The sequence below is a fragment of the Choloepus didactylus genome, chromosome 19 (genome assembly GCF_015220235.1).
Source record: "Choloepus didactylus isolate mChoDid1 chromosome 19, mChoDid1.pri, whole genome shotgun sequence".
Classification (NCBI taxonomy): Eukaryota; Metazoa; Chordata; class Mammalia; order Pilosa; family Megalonychidae; genus Choloepus; species Choloepus didactylus.
This window is the reverse complement of record NC_051325.1, coordinates 2866445-2881824: the sequence shown is the minus strand read 5'-3', so window position 1 is coordinate 2881824 and position 15380 is coordinate 2866445. Positions and strand designations below refer to the sequence as shown.

The 15380-nt window shown below is 44.5% G+C and overlaps 1 gene segment (V, D, J or C); it reads right to left on the bottom strand.

Annotated features, from left to right (window-relative positions):
• Nucleotides 1-11821: 11821 nt before the first annotated feature.
• Nucleotides 11822-12492, bottom strand: LOC119515990. The segment is given in 2 exon segments: nt 11822-12318; nt 12403-12492. Coding segments are annotated over 2 exon segments (549 nt in total).
• Between the last annotated feature and the right edge of the window lie 2888 nt (nt 12493-15380).

Below are 15380 nucleotides of genomic sequence, written 5' to 3'. Positions count from 1 at the left end.
CTGAACCATTAGACCAAGCCTCCGACCCTGCTGATGATGGCGACGACCGACAAGACGACAATAGTAGGACTGACCACCCCGCGGTTGCCCAAAAAGAGGATCGGTAACTCTGTTCTTTGCTCTCCTATAGCAATCCTTCTAATCTGCCTTTTTCTTTTTTTTAGTGGAACTGTGGTAGCGCAGGAGAGTGGTCTTTGGGGCCTGTGGCATCATCCCCCGACCCTGGCCCCATTCTCTGCTGGGTCTCCCGCCTCTCCTGTGTTTTTCACTCGTACCCTGTCTCTAGGTCTCCACCACCTGCCTTCTGACAGAAATATTTCCTCCACAAGCTTCAACGAGTCCTTCCCCCTCACCAATGACACACTGATCCTCTCTTTTGCTAACCTCTCTGTCAAGGTTGTCAACACCACAGTTGCGGCGAATGCTACTTGTGAAACTGTCTGCAACCGTTCCAAAGACCCGGATGCCTCGCCGCCCCGCTATCCTAGTGTATCGCCCAAGTTATGTCTGGCTCCCCGTCAAGGCAACCGACTGGGTTGGCCCTGTTTCTCAAGTTGTTTCACTTAACAATATCCCCTTCTCTAAGCCTAGGCGTCCAAGAGGCATACCTTACCCGAGACGTGCTACGCCGCCACAATCAGATGCTGAACTTAAATTTCCAGGCCATTCAGAAACTCCTAGCGGAGATAGATGAACTTGGACTAGAAATAGATGGACTCTGGAGAGTTCTCCAGCAGACGTGTGATACCCGATGGTTATTCGGGAGGCTTTGTGTCACCCCGGTTAGGGTGAACTTGACAGAGGAGCAGCAAGATGTCGCCGAGTGGCTCAAGGACACTTATCTCCCCAACTTCACCAATCTCTCCGACCAAGTGAAATCCGACCTTCAGGGACTTGAGAACATTAGGAAATTGAAGCCTGTTAGTTTCGACCTTTCCACACTGGGCGAGACTGTAAAAAATCTGTGGGACCAAGTCACCTCTTGGTTCTCTTGGCCCAATTTGACTAATTGGATTCTCTTGATGGTGGGACTATTGGTGGGATTAGTCATTGTTAAATCTTTGCTAGAACGCCTGTTTCAAGCGCGGCAGTACCGTGTTACCACTATGATGGCTATGTCCTCCACCTTTGATACCCCCAACAGCGACCATTCTGATGGCCATACCCCATCCTGGCCGCCTCGGGCGGGGCACTCGGGAGCGAGGTTTGTAGCTAAGCGCGCAGCTGTGTCCCGGGTATAACGGGCGACGCCAGCAGTCATAATTTTTGTCTCAGGTAGGTCCCTAAGGCAGAGTCATAGTTGTGGCCAGACTTGACTCTAGCCAATGCATAGGGACGCCTAGTGACGCCTCCGACTCTGGTTAATGCTATCCCTGCCCCCGCCTTTGTCCCCCAGTTGCAAGGCAAAGCACTGCAGGGAGAGTCATGTTGTTTCCAGCTCACGGACTCTCCTGTCTCCATATGAGGTGAGCATTCTGGTCGGTGCTAGAGGCTCCGCCGCTAAATGGCTGAGACCTAGTCCAGACTCCCCAAAGCACCGGAACAAATTGTGAGCCATCTGGGTTCACGGGAGCACACTCATCACTGGGGACACTGGGTCGATATAAATAATAAAGGGGGAGATGTGGAGAGCCGTCTCCCGGGACGGGCATAGCGCATGCGCTGTAAACCTGCTCCAAAGTCCCCCCGCCCATCGAATGAGCCAAGATGGCGCCCATATCCTGCTTCCGCTTATGACGTGCACACTCACTATTCCTATCTGCCAATAGAGTGCATATGTGCGGCGCTAGATCATTGGTTATGAGTAGAGTACTTAAGAGTTTGCCCAAGCGAACCTCGGGGAGACAGCCCACTAGGAGCCGTACCTGACGGCCACATCGAGGCTGCTCTCCCGCGAGGCACTCTGCCCCGCGTGGAAACCTGTAACAGAGAATGCTTATCTAGCTTCAGTAAAAGACTTGCTCTCGCAACCGCCGTGTGGCTCGAGTCGTGACTTCCAGCCAGGTCAGTTTGCGTGGTCTGCATCTCTCTCTCTCTCATCCCTTGTTTCTCCCCTCGCCGGCCGGGGAACAGGGGTCGAGCGGGGCGGCGCCGGACAATAACTTTTATGTTTAAGGTTGATGTGGAAGAAATATTCAAGTGGATTGATATGATTTCCACATAGGGAAGGAGAAACCAATAGAAATAATTATTTCAAGAATCCAAACATTTCAATAGCATTTCAAGCTAAGGAATGTTGTGCAAAATAATTCAGGAAGAGGATCAATTTGTCTTGACATCTAGAAAGTTAATTATGTTGTTCATGTAGTCAAAATTATAGTAAGTTAATGAGAGAATTAAACTTGAATGATGTTGAGACATGCACTATACTCTATTCACTCAGTTTTTTCTATGAAGAGAAAAACACAGGTCATATCTGGAAAGGCAGTGCAGTATAGTACTTTTCAAGAGGTTTCTCCAGAGAGGGTTACAAATGAAATCACTCAGATGCCCTGGTACAGGAATGTGCAGGTGAAGGTGACCTCTAAGTCTTGCTCTGGGCTGTTGCAGGCAGATTGGACCTGGGACCTTCCTTTGTTATTTTTCTGTGGAACAAAGGCTTTGTCTAGGGAAAAGCGTATAAATAACCTTCCAAATAAATAATTATTTTGGTCTGATGGAGTAGAGGAACAGGAGTATATAGGAGATGAGAATAGTTTTGGTCTTTTTTGTTGTATAACATCAGAAACACAGAATATTTCCAAATGTTATTTCAGTTGATAAGGAGGGCAGAGGAGGATGAAATATAGATATCCATGAATACAAAGTAGTAATTAATTTTTGGATCATTGTTCAGGGACATGGGAAGAGAAATTGTGTATTATCACAAATAAAAGATGCTAAAGAAGTGGGCCTCCTACTAATGTCAGTCAGGGAGCTACCAGTGCAGAAGTGTACAAGTGGTGCACTGGATGCTCAGTGGATATCACACAGCAGTCCTTCTTGTCAGCATCAGGGCTTCCAGGGTGGGTCCTTGATAGACCAGCCATGGCATCATGGATGTGGGAATGCATGCACTGCATGTGGGTTTGCAGGACAGGGCATATCATCAAGTGCAGCAGATATTAGAAGGGCAAGGATATGTGATGCATGGGGGATGGGGTGAGGAAAATGGCTTTGTGTATTTTTTCTGAGGTAGATTTCTCAATATTTTTCTTATATCCTCATGATCCATATTTTGTCAATGCCTTTGAGATGATTGTCCACTGACACCATCTTCCATTTATTATAAAAAGGCAAGTTACAGTAAATGAGCACTTTCACTGAGTCAGTCAAAACAGTGAGACTGCTTGATAATATCGCTTTCAGTACTCCCACAGACACTTTGAAAAATGTTGTATATTGACGTAGGAATATTAGAAAATTTCAAACCATTTTAGAAAACCTTTAAAGGTCACATGGCAAGCAAGCCAAGGGTCTACATTAGTACCTCCTTTGCTTCCCTTAATCTAGATGGCCATTTTCCATCTACGACACTGACCCTTCAACCATCTTTGTTGCTCACACTGATCCTGATGGGAATATTGTCTTGGCCAGGCCAAGGCTAAGGGATAATAAGGAAGCAGACTTAAGAATTGGGGTGTATTAGTTAGGGTTCTCCTTGGAAACAGAATCAATGAGAGATGACTCTAATTATCAAATTGTAAAAGTGACTCACGCAACTGTGGGCATGCACGAGTCCAAATTCTGCAGAGCCATCAACAAAATGTCAACTCCAAGGAAGATGTCCAAAGAACTCCTTGGGAAATGAACCGACAACTTTGATGAACTCCTCAGGAAAGGAACCGGCAACTTCAAAGAGCTCCCCAGGAAATGCTTCACTGAGCAGCTGAAGAAGAAGTGAAGGTTCTCTAACCACCTGGCTTATAAGCCTCCAACTGATCACCTGGACCAAATCCAGCCAATTGCATTCTCTCACTGTGGACACATACCCCTTGATGAGTCATCAGTCAGCTGCAGTCAATTGACTGATGATCCGACAAACCAGCCCGTTGGTTTATTAACCAGCCTCAAATATCCTCACAGCAATCGTCAGGCCAGTGCCCGCTTGACCAGACAGCTAGGCCACCTAGCCAAGTTGACACATGAACCCAACCATCACAGTCCACCCCTTGTCAACTTGGCAGTTGTACACAACACCTAAAACCATACCTTCAAAATGAATGTTACAGCTTATGCTATATGATAAGGGGATAAGACAGAGAAGAAAGCAAAAATATTTGCTTTACAGACAAATACAAACATAATCATAACAAAACAAGGAGGAAATATTCATGTCATCATAGTCCTCATTTGTGTAACTGGTCACGTGGCCATAGTTCATATTTATCACGACCTTCCACTATCCATTCCATGTTCCCTTTACCCTCAGCAAGCATTTCAGCTGGCTGTGGTTCTTTGCCTGGTGGGGTGACCCAAACCTTCATTCCTGAAGTTTCTTGGCCATTGGTAGCCCTGCCTGGATTGGGTTGTTGCAGTTTTCCATTGACTTGAATCACGGGGCATGGTAGTACTAAGAGACACCCTAGGGGATCTCCTGTATTCCAGGAAAACTCTTCTTTACTTCCATTGTGTAGTTGCAGTTCTATTTCCCCTTGAAAGTCAGGATCAATCACCCCAGCCAGTACAGTAATCCCCTTACTTGCCTGTTGATTCAGAGGCATAAGAACCCCAAAGTGGCCAGGTGGCAGTCTTAACTTCTAGTTCAATGGAATTATTGTTGTGTTTCCTGGTGGAAGCACTCCTCCTTTTGGAACAAAGACTTGTAGACCAGCAGAGCTTAAACTTGCAGGGACAGGAAGCAAAAATTTCCCTAGTGGATCGCTAGGAGTGATAGTGAGTGGTGCTACTCCTGTTTCCACCCCGTGATTCCTGGAGAACACTGCCCCAACCCTGCAAGGTATTGCCACCTAGTTGGTGCCGTAATTGAGTCAATAGGCCATTCCACTGGTCTATCAACCCAGCTGCTTCTGGATGATGGGGAACATGGTAAGACCAAAGAATTCCGTGAGCATATGCCCATCCCCTCACTTCATTTGCTGTGAAGTGGGATCCTTGGTCCGAAGCAATGCTGTGTGGAATACCATGACAGTGGATGAGGCATTCTGTAAGTCCATGTATCATAGTTTTGGCAGAAGCATGTCATGAAGGGAAGGCAAACCCATATCCAGAGTATGTGTATATTCCAGTAAGAACAAATCGCTGCCCTTTCCATGATGGAAGTGGTCTGATGTAATCAACCTGCCACCAGGTAGCAGGCTGACCACCCAGAGGAATGGTGCTGTATCGGAGACTGAGTGTGGGTCTCTGCTGCTGGCAAACTGGACACTCAGCAGTGGCTGTGGCCAGGTCAGCCTTGGTGAGTGGAAGTCCATGTTGCTGAGCCCATGCATAACCTCCATCCCTACCACCATGACCACGTTGTTCATGAGCCCATTGGGCAATGACAGGAGTTGCTGGGGAAAGAGTCTGATTGGTATCCACCAAATGGGTCATTATATTCACTTGGTTATCAAAACCTTCTTCTGTTGAAGTCACCCTCTGGTGAGCATTCACATGGGACACAAATATCTTCATGTTGTTTGCCCACTCAGAAATGTCTATCCACATACCCCTTCCCTAGACTTCTTTGTCACCAATCTTCCAATCATGTTCCTTCCAAGTCCCTGACCATCCAGCCAAACCATTAGCAACAGCCCAGGAATCAGTATACAGATGCACCTCTGGCCAGTTCTCCTTCCAAGCAAAGTGAACAACCAGGTGCACTGCTAGAAGTTCTGCCCACTGGGAGGATTTCCCCTCACCACTGTCCTTCAGGGATATCCCAGAAAGGGGCTGTCCACTTTCGGGTGGTGCCTGCATACCGTGCAGAACCATCTGTAAACCAGGCCCGAGTCTTCTCTTCCTCAGTCAACTGACTGTAAGGAACTCCCCAAGATGCCATAGCTGTGGACTGGAAAAGAGAAGGTAAGGTGGAAGGAGTGGGGGCCATGGGCATTTGGGCCACTTCCTCATGTAACTTACTTGTACCTTCAGGACCTGCTCAAGCTCTATCTCGTATAAACCATTTCCATTTTATGATGGAGTGCTGCTGTGCATGCCCAACTTTATGGCTTGGTGGGTCAGACAACACCCAGCTCATGATAGGTAATTCAGGTCTCATGGTAATTTGGTGGCTCATGGTTAAGCATTCTGTCTCTACTAAGGCCCCAGTAGCAGACCAACAGCTGTTTCTCAAATGGGGAGTAGTTATCTGCAGAGGATGGTAAAGCTTTACTCCAAAATCCTAAGGGCCTTCATTGTGATTCTCCTATAGGAGCCTGCCAAAGGCTCCAAACAGCATCTCTATTTGCTACTGACACTTCCAGCACCATTGGGTCAGCTGGATCACATGGTCCAAGTGACAGAGCAGCTCTCACAGCAGCCTGGACCTGTTGCAGAGCCTCATCTTGCTCTGGTCCCCACTCAAAACTAGAAGGTTTTCTAGTCACTCAGTAAATGGGCCAGAGTAGCACACCTAAATGAGGAATATGTTGTCTCCAAAACCCAAAGAGGCCAACTAAGCATTGTGCCTCTTTTTTGGTTGTAGGTGGGGCCAGATGCAGCAGCTTATCCTTCACCTTAGAAGGAATATCTCGACAGGCCCCACACCACTGGACACCTAGAAATTTTACTGAGGTGGAAGGCCCCTGTATTTTTGCTGGATTTATCTCCCATCCTCTGCCATGAAGATACCTTACCAACAAATCTACAGTAGTTGCTACTTCTTGCTCACTTGGTTCAATCAACATGATGTCATCAATATAATGGACCAGTGTGATGTCTTGTGGGAGGGAGAAATGATCAAGATCCCTGCAGACAATATTATGACATAGGGCTGGAGAGTTGATATAAACCTGAGGTAGCACAGTGAATGTAAACTGCTGGCCTTGCCAGCTGAATGCAAACTGTTTCTGGTGGTCCTTGCTGACAGCAATTGAGAAAAAAGCATTTGCCAGATCAATAGCTGCATACCAGGTACCAGGGGATGTGTTGATTTCCTCAAACAATGATACTACATCTGGGACAGCAGCTGCAATTGGAGTCATCACCTGGTTAAGCTTATGATAATCCACAGTCATCCTCCAAGACCCATCTGTTTTCTGCACAAGCCAAATAGGAGAGTTGAATGGGGATGTGGTGGGAATCATCACCCCTGAATCCTTCAAGTCCTTAAGAGTGGCATTAATCTCTGCAATCCCTCCAGGAATCCGGTATTGCTTCTGGTTCACTATTTTGCTAGGCAGGGGCAGCTCTAGTGGCTTCCACTTGGTCTTTCCCACCATAATATCCCTCACTCCAGGACTCAGGGAACCAATGTGAGGATTCTGCCAGTTGCTGAGTATGTCTATTCCAATTATGCATTCCAGCACTGGGGAAATAACCACAGAATGGGTCCGGGGACCCACTGGACCCACTGTGAGACAGACCTGGGCTAAAACTCCATCAATCACCTGACCTCCATAAGCCCCAACTCTGAGTGGTGGACCAGAGTGATGTTTTGGGTCTCTGGGAATTAATGTCACTTCTGACCCAGTGTCTAATAATCCACAAAATATCTGATCATTTCCTTTTCCCCAATGCACAGTCACCCTGGTAAAAGGCCATAGGTCCCCCTGGGGAAGTCTGGGAGGAAAATTAACAGTACAAATTTTTGGCAGTGTGACAGGGTCCTTCTCCAAGTGTACCCGGACTTCCCTTAATTCAATGGGCTCTGGATCTGTAAACTGTCTCAAGTATGGGAATTGATTAAGGGGCTGTGACTCTGTTTTTGTAATTCAAGGGAGACTTTTGTTCATGTGACCTAGAATTATTCTGCTTATATAGTTCAAACAAGAATTTAGTCGATTGCCCATCTATATTCCTACTTGGTACTCCATGATCCACTAGCCAACGCCATAAGTCTCTGCGAGTCATATTATTTTGATTGCTGCTTTGAGCCTGTTTTCCATTATGGTAGCCATGCCCACCTTGTCTGTGGTGATTAACTGCAGCCACTTGGCTTCTGCTGACTCGGGACCCAATTATCCCCATTGTTTTTAAGGATTCCAGTTCAGTGACAGCAGTTCCTACAGTAATATCTGACCTACAGAAAAGGGCGACTACAGAGCTCTTCAGGGATGATGGAGCTAGTTTCACAAATGTATTCCTTACAGTCCTGGTAAAAGGTGTGTCCTCTGGACAATTCCAGAGCTGTGTGAGCAGGTTTTCCATGATAAATCCACTGTAACATTCCAATCTCTCTAAGCCTTTGAATCCCCTCCTCCACATTGTACCACGGCAGTTCTGGCATTTCAACCTCTGGTAATGCTGGCCACCTTTTGATCCATGTTTCAGCCAGCCACCCAAACAAACTGTTAACACCCTTTCTAACCCCTTGAGCTACAACATTGAATGCAGAATCTCTGCTTAGTGGGCCCATATCAGTAAATTCAGCCTGATCCAACCTTATATTCCTTCCACCATTATCTGACACTCTCAATATCCATTCCCACACATATTCCCCTGGTTTCTGTCTGTATAAGTTGGAAAACTCATACAGTTCTTTTGGAGTATAGCATACTTCCTCATGGGTCACACTTTGTACCTCACCCTTTGGGGCTTGTTGGGACTTGAGCCTAGTTAAAGGTCTTGAAGCAAAAACTGGTGGTGGGGGTGGGTCATGAAAAGAGTTAGAATTATCTCTCAAGCCATTCACCTCAGGACACTCTGTTGCATTTTCATCTTTTAAATCAGGATTAATCTCTCCAGACAATAGAGTGAGGACTGCTTCCTCAGGGGAGGTGATTACAGGATTAGCAGGCATTGAAGGGTTAATCTCCTTAGGTGGGGGTTTTGTGGCAGGCCCCTTAGGGCAGACTGGAGGCAGAGAAGCTGTTTCCCCAGGAAAGCCCTCTACAGGTAAATCTAACAATGACCCAGCAAAATCCAGGGTTCCAATGTCCTCGCTGTCATTATTATCAATCCATATGTCCCCATTCCAATTTTCCAGATCCCATTCTTTTCCAATCAATGCCTTTACTTTAACAGCAGACATCCTGAGAGGTTGAGATTTTAGTTTATGCTGTAAATGTGCTACTTGCACAATGAGAGACTGCGTCTGATTTTCAGAAACCTCCAGTCTGTGGGCACAGGAAATAAGATTTTCTTTCAGGGCACAGATGGAACCCTTTACATCTGTCATATGGCATTCAAGTTTTGAATTTGAAGCCTTTAGCTCATCCCTTTCTCTTACAACTGTATCCAAAGTATCTAAGAGCAGCCGGCCAAAATCATTATACCTCTTAATACTGCAAAATTCTGTGAAAGTGTTGAAAACACTGTCACCCAGAGCCTCGCTTCGTACTAGAGTACAATTAGGAGAATCAAATGGTGCTATTTTACATGTTTCCTTTGCCAACTCCTGCCATGGACTGTCAGTGCCCTCTTGATTATTGGAAATAGAGTCATTAGTGCTCTGAATATAATCAGAGTAGAAAACAAATTGTAAAAGCCCCTTTTATGATTCTATTTCTCTAGAACCACTTCCGGTACCAAGTTGTAATAGTTACGGTTCTCCTTGGAAACAGAATCAATGAGAGATGTCTCTAATTATCAAATTGTAAAAGTGACTCACGCAACTGCGGGCATGCACGAGTCCAAATTCTGCAGAGCCATCAGCAAATTGTCAACTCCAAGCAAGACATCCGACGAACTCCTCGGGAAACGAACTGACAACTTTGATGAACTCCTCAGGAAACAAAATGGCAACTTCGACGAGCTCCCCAGGAAATGCTTCACTGAGCAGCCGAAGGAGAAGTGAAGGTTCGCTAACTGTCTGGCTTATAAGCCTCCAACTGATCACCCTGACCAAATCCAACCAATTGCATTCTCTCATTGTGGAAGGCACTCCCCTTGATGAGTCATCAGTTAGACGCAGGCAATTGACTGATGATCCAACAAACCGGCTGATCACCTGGACCAAATCCAGCCAATTGCATTCTCTCACTGTGGACACACACCTCTTGATGAGTCATCAGTCAGCTGCAGTCAATTGACTGGTGATCCGACAAACCAGCCCACTGGTATATTAACCAGCCTCAAATATCCTCACAGCAATCATCAGGCCAGTGCCTGCTTGACCAGACAGCTAGGCCACCTAGCCAAGTTGACACATGAACCCAACCATCACATGGGGTAAAGGTGATGCATCTGTTTTGCTGTGCCTGACAAGGTTGGCTCTCCATGTCCCCATGTGTCCTCACCCAGGTGTCCCTGAGGATCAGAGCCAAGGACTGGAGAAAACCACACAGAACTTGTTGCTCATGTGCATTGTTTGTTAATTATCCATCGGAACCAGTCATTATAAATACCTCTGGATCTGCCAACCACCAGGGAATATGCTGCAATGGACAGAACATGGTTAATACAGTGGACAATCATGGAATAAAAACTGTACCCTTATATGCAGGCTCCCATATCAAACACCTGTGCCATATCCAAGAAAGATGTCTCTGAAGCCAAGCTCCATGATGGTGAGCATGACTGTGCATTACTGTGTAGGAGACATCCAGAAAGAGGAAGGCAGTGTGAGCCCAGACACAGTCTTCCCTTGTAGGTTGGGGAAGTCAGGGGTTTTATCTCCTCTGCTAAATCTCAAATGTACCCAGGACACTACTTTGGTCTTTGTAGTTCTAATTTCACACATACTCAAAATAGGTTACAAGGGCAGAAGTGGCATTCCCTGTTTCCAGTTGTGAATTATGTTCAGTAAAGGAATATTTATTCAACTACTTCTTTTTAACACATTGTTAACACAAGTCAGAGCAATAGGAAAGCTGTTTTCCATATTCAGGTGTAGTCCCCAAATCAGTTTGGGGCATGGTTGTCTTCCCAGGATTTGCTGGAATGTGTGGTCCTAGCACACATCTCTGTAAGTCTGGCTTCTTCATGAGGATCATCATGTAAGATCTGCCATCAGAAACCTGTGGCAGTGTGGAGAGTAGTAAGCATGTGTCATGTTCTTTCTGTTGACCCACCTGTTGCAAAGAAAACAATAATTGGGAGCTTTATAATACATTTATACAAATATTTGTTTATTTTAGGAGAAAATTATATATTGATAAATGTTCAGCACATGCATGAAATATTAAAAGTGTTCAAATTAAATACAAATGGCATCAGGAATTCACTTTGTATGAAAACAGTTTATATTGTGACACTGTTTTTTATCATTTATATATATTAATACATATTTTGAAAACCTGAGTGTATTTTGGTGTCCATGTGTGTGTGCAACAAGGGTGGCTTTTACTGTATGGAATTTCCATAGGCCCATAATTTATAGAGGTTGTAGGGTAAGCACAGGGGCCTACTCCTCAATTCCACATTTAACCCATTTTTAACAGAGTTGGAGGGAGCAAAGTGAGGCACCTGGTCATGCACAATCATCTCTACCAGGATTTCCCACTTGCTTGATTTTCCCCTAAAGTTGGGGTCTCTACAGGTTGGTGGGTGTGCACAATTTGGTCGTGTATTCACAAAAAAGTGATGGAAGTGAGAGAAATAATGGTAAATGCAAGCTTTGCAAACACTTTCAGAAAATTCAGAAGGAGAGAAATACCTACAAATTACATTTGAATTAACATTATATATAATGTATATTTTTATACGTATGTTTTTACACAAAGGGAATAACAAAAATATGATCAGTGGATACATCATAGAACTGTTTAGAAAAGATGTAAAATCTATTCTCTGGGGTTTACATACTGTGGAGCAAGAAGAGGGAACCCCAGGCAAGGCCGGGAAACTCCTCCCAGACCCTCTCTATGTCTGTTCCTGTGGATGGCCCTTGACGGCCCCCTGGTGTTCCCCAACGCCACCTGCAGCCCAGCCCCTCCCGTGCCCTCAGGGGAGGTTTTTGTCTGGGCTCACCCTGACTTCCCCTCACTGTGTATATCCCACAGTAATATGTGGCCGTGTCCTCGGGTGTCACGCTGCTCAGCTTTAAATAAAATTCTTTCTTGGAGGTGTCTCTGGTGATGGCGACTCGTGACTGAAAAGCTGGGTTATAGATTGTGCTTCCATATCTTGATATTACTCCAACATGCTCCTGCCCCTTTCCAGGGGCCTGTCGCTTCCATTTCATATTAGCGATGGTGTAAGAGGATCCAGAGACAGAGCAGGTGAGGGACAGGGTCTGTGAGGGCTTCACCAGGCCAGGTCCCGACTCCTTCACCTGCACCTGGGACAGGACACCTGAGGACAAGGAGAACCACAGTGAGTCATGTGCTCAGATGCATCATCCCCATTACCTTCATGTCTGAATCCTGAGACACTCACATCTGGAAGCTGCCACCAGAAAGAGGAAGAAACAGGAGGTTTTCATGTTCATATGGGTGATTTCTTTGACTTTCAGAAAATATTTTTCCAGAATGAGAAGAAGCCTGAATTTAAGTCAATGTGCCCTGTCATTTCATCAGGTCACATAGGTGGTCATTTGCATGTGGGTGGTATCTTTCTGTGTAAAGATGAAAGGGGAGGGAAGATGATTTACTCTGGTTCTACCCTGTGAGAGTTCACCTGGGGTTGCCTCCTCTCCCAGTTCCCCTGTTTCTCTAAGCCCAGGTTCACACTTCACCACACAGAAATTATGCTCTGTGAGCTGATCAGGGAGGCAGATCTTTTCAGAGATCATGGATGGCTTTGGAATATGGTCAGTGTTCCTCTATTCCCAGGGATGTATTTACATATAAAATACCCACCAGAATCCCAGGCCCACATAAAATTGAGGAAAAACATTTTGATACATCACGTTCCTTTTTTCCAGAGAACATTATCTACTCCAAAATTTTGAGGCAACAGCTAAAGTTTGCAAAAAGTGTGAATTCCAAGACAACTGGGTGTATTCATTTTTCTGTGAATAGGATTGGCTTTCAGTACACCACTAATTGAGGATAATATACTGTGACTTGTAACAGCTTCATTCTAATCCATATTTAAGGTTAAGTGTTGGTTTTAATTTGATAATATACTCCTATCAATAAGTTTATTTTTGAAACAGGCTAGACATTCATGTTTACATGGCTAATCAATCTCAGTTTTGTGCAAATCATGCACAGCCTCCTAATCCTTTCCTTTTCTTATTCAAACTGTATATCAGTAAGAAAATTATACATAGAACTCTGCAGTGAGTGAGACCTTTTAGGAAATCAAAACCCCCTCAGGGTTAAAACTGAGATATCTAGTGGAAGGAATTCAGCCACTTATGTAAAAAAACTGTTATTATGTACCAGGTATGCTACAAGTGTCCACTTCTAACACATATGATTATGGAATTTGAATTCAGTGAACTTTTTCCACTCCCACAGATGGACTAACATGTAAGAGCCTTGGAAATAGACTTATAGTGTGGATGGTTTGCAGAGGGTTTGAGCATCCTGTGGTGTGAGGGTAACAGAATCCCTTGAAAAATCACCTGAGAGCTGCTCTCCTGAGAAACTGCATCACTGAATCCTGGGAACGTATCTGAGATTCTGTAAGTTAGTCCAGGTGGAGATCACAGAACAGCTCCATCCCCTCCTTGTTGTGTCACCCTGAATATGTGACCACAGCCCTCTGTGCTTCAAATTGAAAAGAAATAAATTGGGAATTTCAGTAGTAATATTGTGTGAGCTTCATAGGATTCCAATCATGTTAGATGTTACTGTCACTGCCATTAGTATTATTATCTCCTTTGAAAAAACAATGAGCTTTGTGAGCCCTTGTCTCTGACCATGAACTTAAAAGTATCACCTGCATTCTTCTTGCCCCTGACTTGTCACACCTGTGTGACAGGAGAAGGTCAACCAGAGATTAGCCTCATGGTGAACACCTGTTGACTGACTGTCAAGATTGACTGATTTTTGTTGTAATCATTTAAAAAAATAACCAAAACATGAACACTTTCACTGTCCACAAAGTGCTTAGGATGGAATAAAAGACCAGTGAGTCTGCAGTCCAAGGCAACCACAGGGTCAAGGGGCATCAAGTTCCAAATCAGTTCTAGCAGAGGATCCAGATATTGTGGGGGTTTCTCTGTCAGTTTAGAGAAGTTGTTAAGTATTCTGGGCTCCCAGACACACTTTCCCAATAGAAACACCACTTTTTCTTCTGGAATCATGGGGCTGCAGTGGATGTCTTGGACTTTAAGGATGGTACTTGTGAGTGGGGACAGTAGGCTTTATTCAAAGCTGCCACTAAAGTCGAGGCAGCTGTCACTCAAGGGATCAGGTTCCTAGATCATGATTCCTTGGGTTCAAATTGGATTGTTTGTTTTCTTTCTTTCTGACATTATAGCTTTATCACAAGATGTTATCTCACAGTGCTTACATTAAATATTGGAAGAATGAAATGAAAGCATGCAATTGTCTTCTAATATGCCCCACCATGGAAAATGCCTTTATGATATTCTTTGTTTGTTTTAAGGAGCTTCCACACACATAGGAATTTGGACACATTCCTACTAAATATTAGCATTTGTGTCCAGCCTAGTCTTCATTTAAGCAAAATACAACCTTCTTCATTCATGGATCTGATCTGGACATTTTAGTGGATCTGACTGACTGAAGGTAATTTCTTTCTTCATCAAACTTTCCAAAGTATTTCAAGGTTAGGATGGAAGTTGAATGCTGTTGGAAGAATGCAGACTAGTTCTACCATAAACACATTCCCTCTGTCACCTCCTCCACAGTCCCCATGCAACACAACAATGAACTTTTACTTCATGTGGAGATAGACTATCAGCATTAGATAGTTGAAAATATCAGCGTATTTACTTGGGTGTATGCATTCTAGACAATGTAGTGTCTTAGATTCACACTATTTTTAGGCAAAACACCACAACTTAGTGGAATAAAACAAGAGGAAACTGTACTTTCAAGATTAGGTGGCTAGGTGTCCTGGAGAAAACTATGAACATGTCCATATGTAACTGGACCCTGAAGCATTTATCCTGACCCCTAATGCCTAAGCAGCTCCCTTCCTAACGAGGTTGTGAAATTTTCTATTTCTCTTCTCTCTTAAATCCCATTTAACACTCCATAAAGAAAAACATATTTATAACAGTTTCAGCAATACCAGACTTAATGAGCTTTTACTGTATAAATATGCACAGTTAAAAGACAGTTAACCTAGGAGAAAACTTTGCCTAATTTTTTCATAAATATCACACTCACTGAAACTGCCACTTACTAACCCATTAAAATAGCCCCTCCCTTACTAAATTGTTAAAACTTTCCATTCCCTCTTTCAAGATTAATGAGCTCTTTATCTAATCCCAG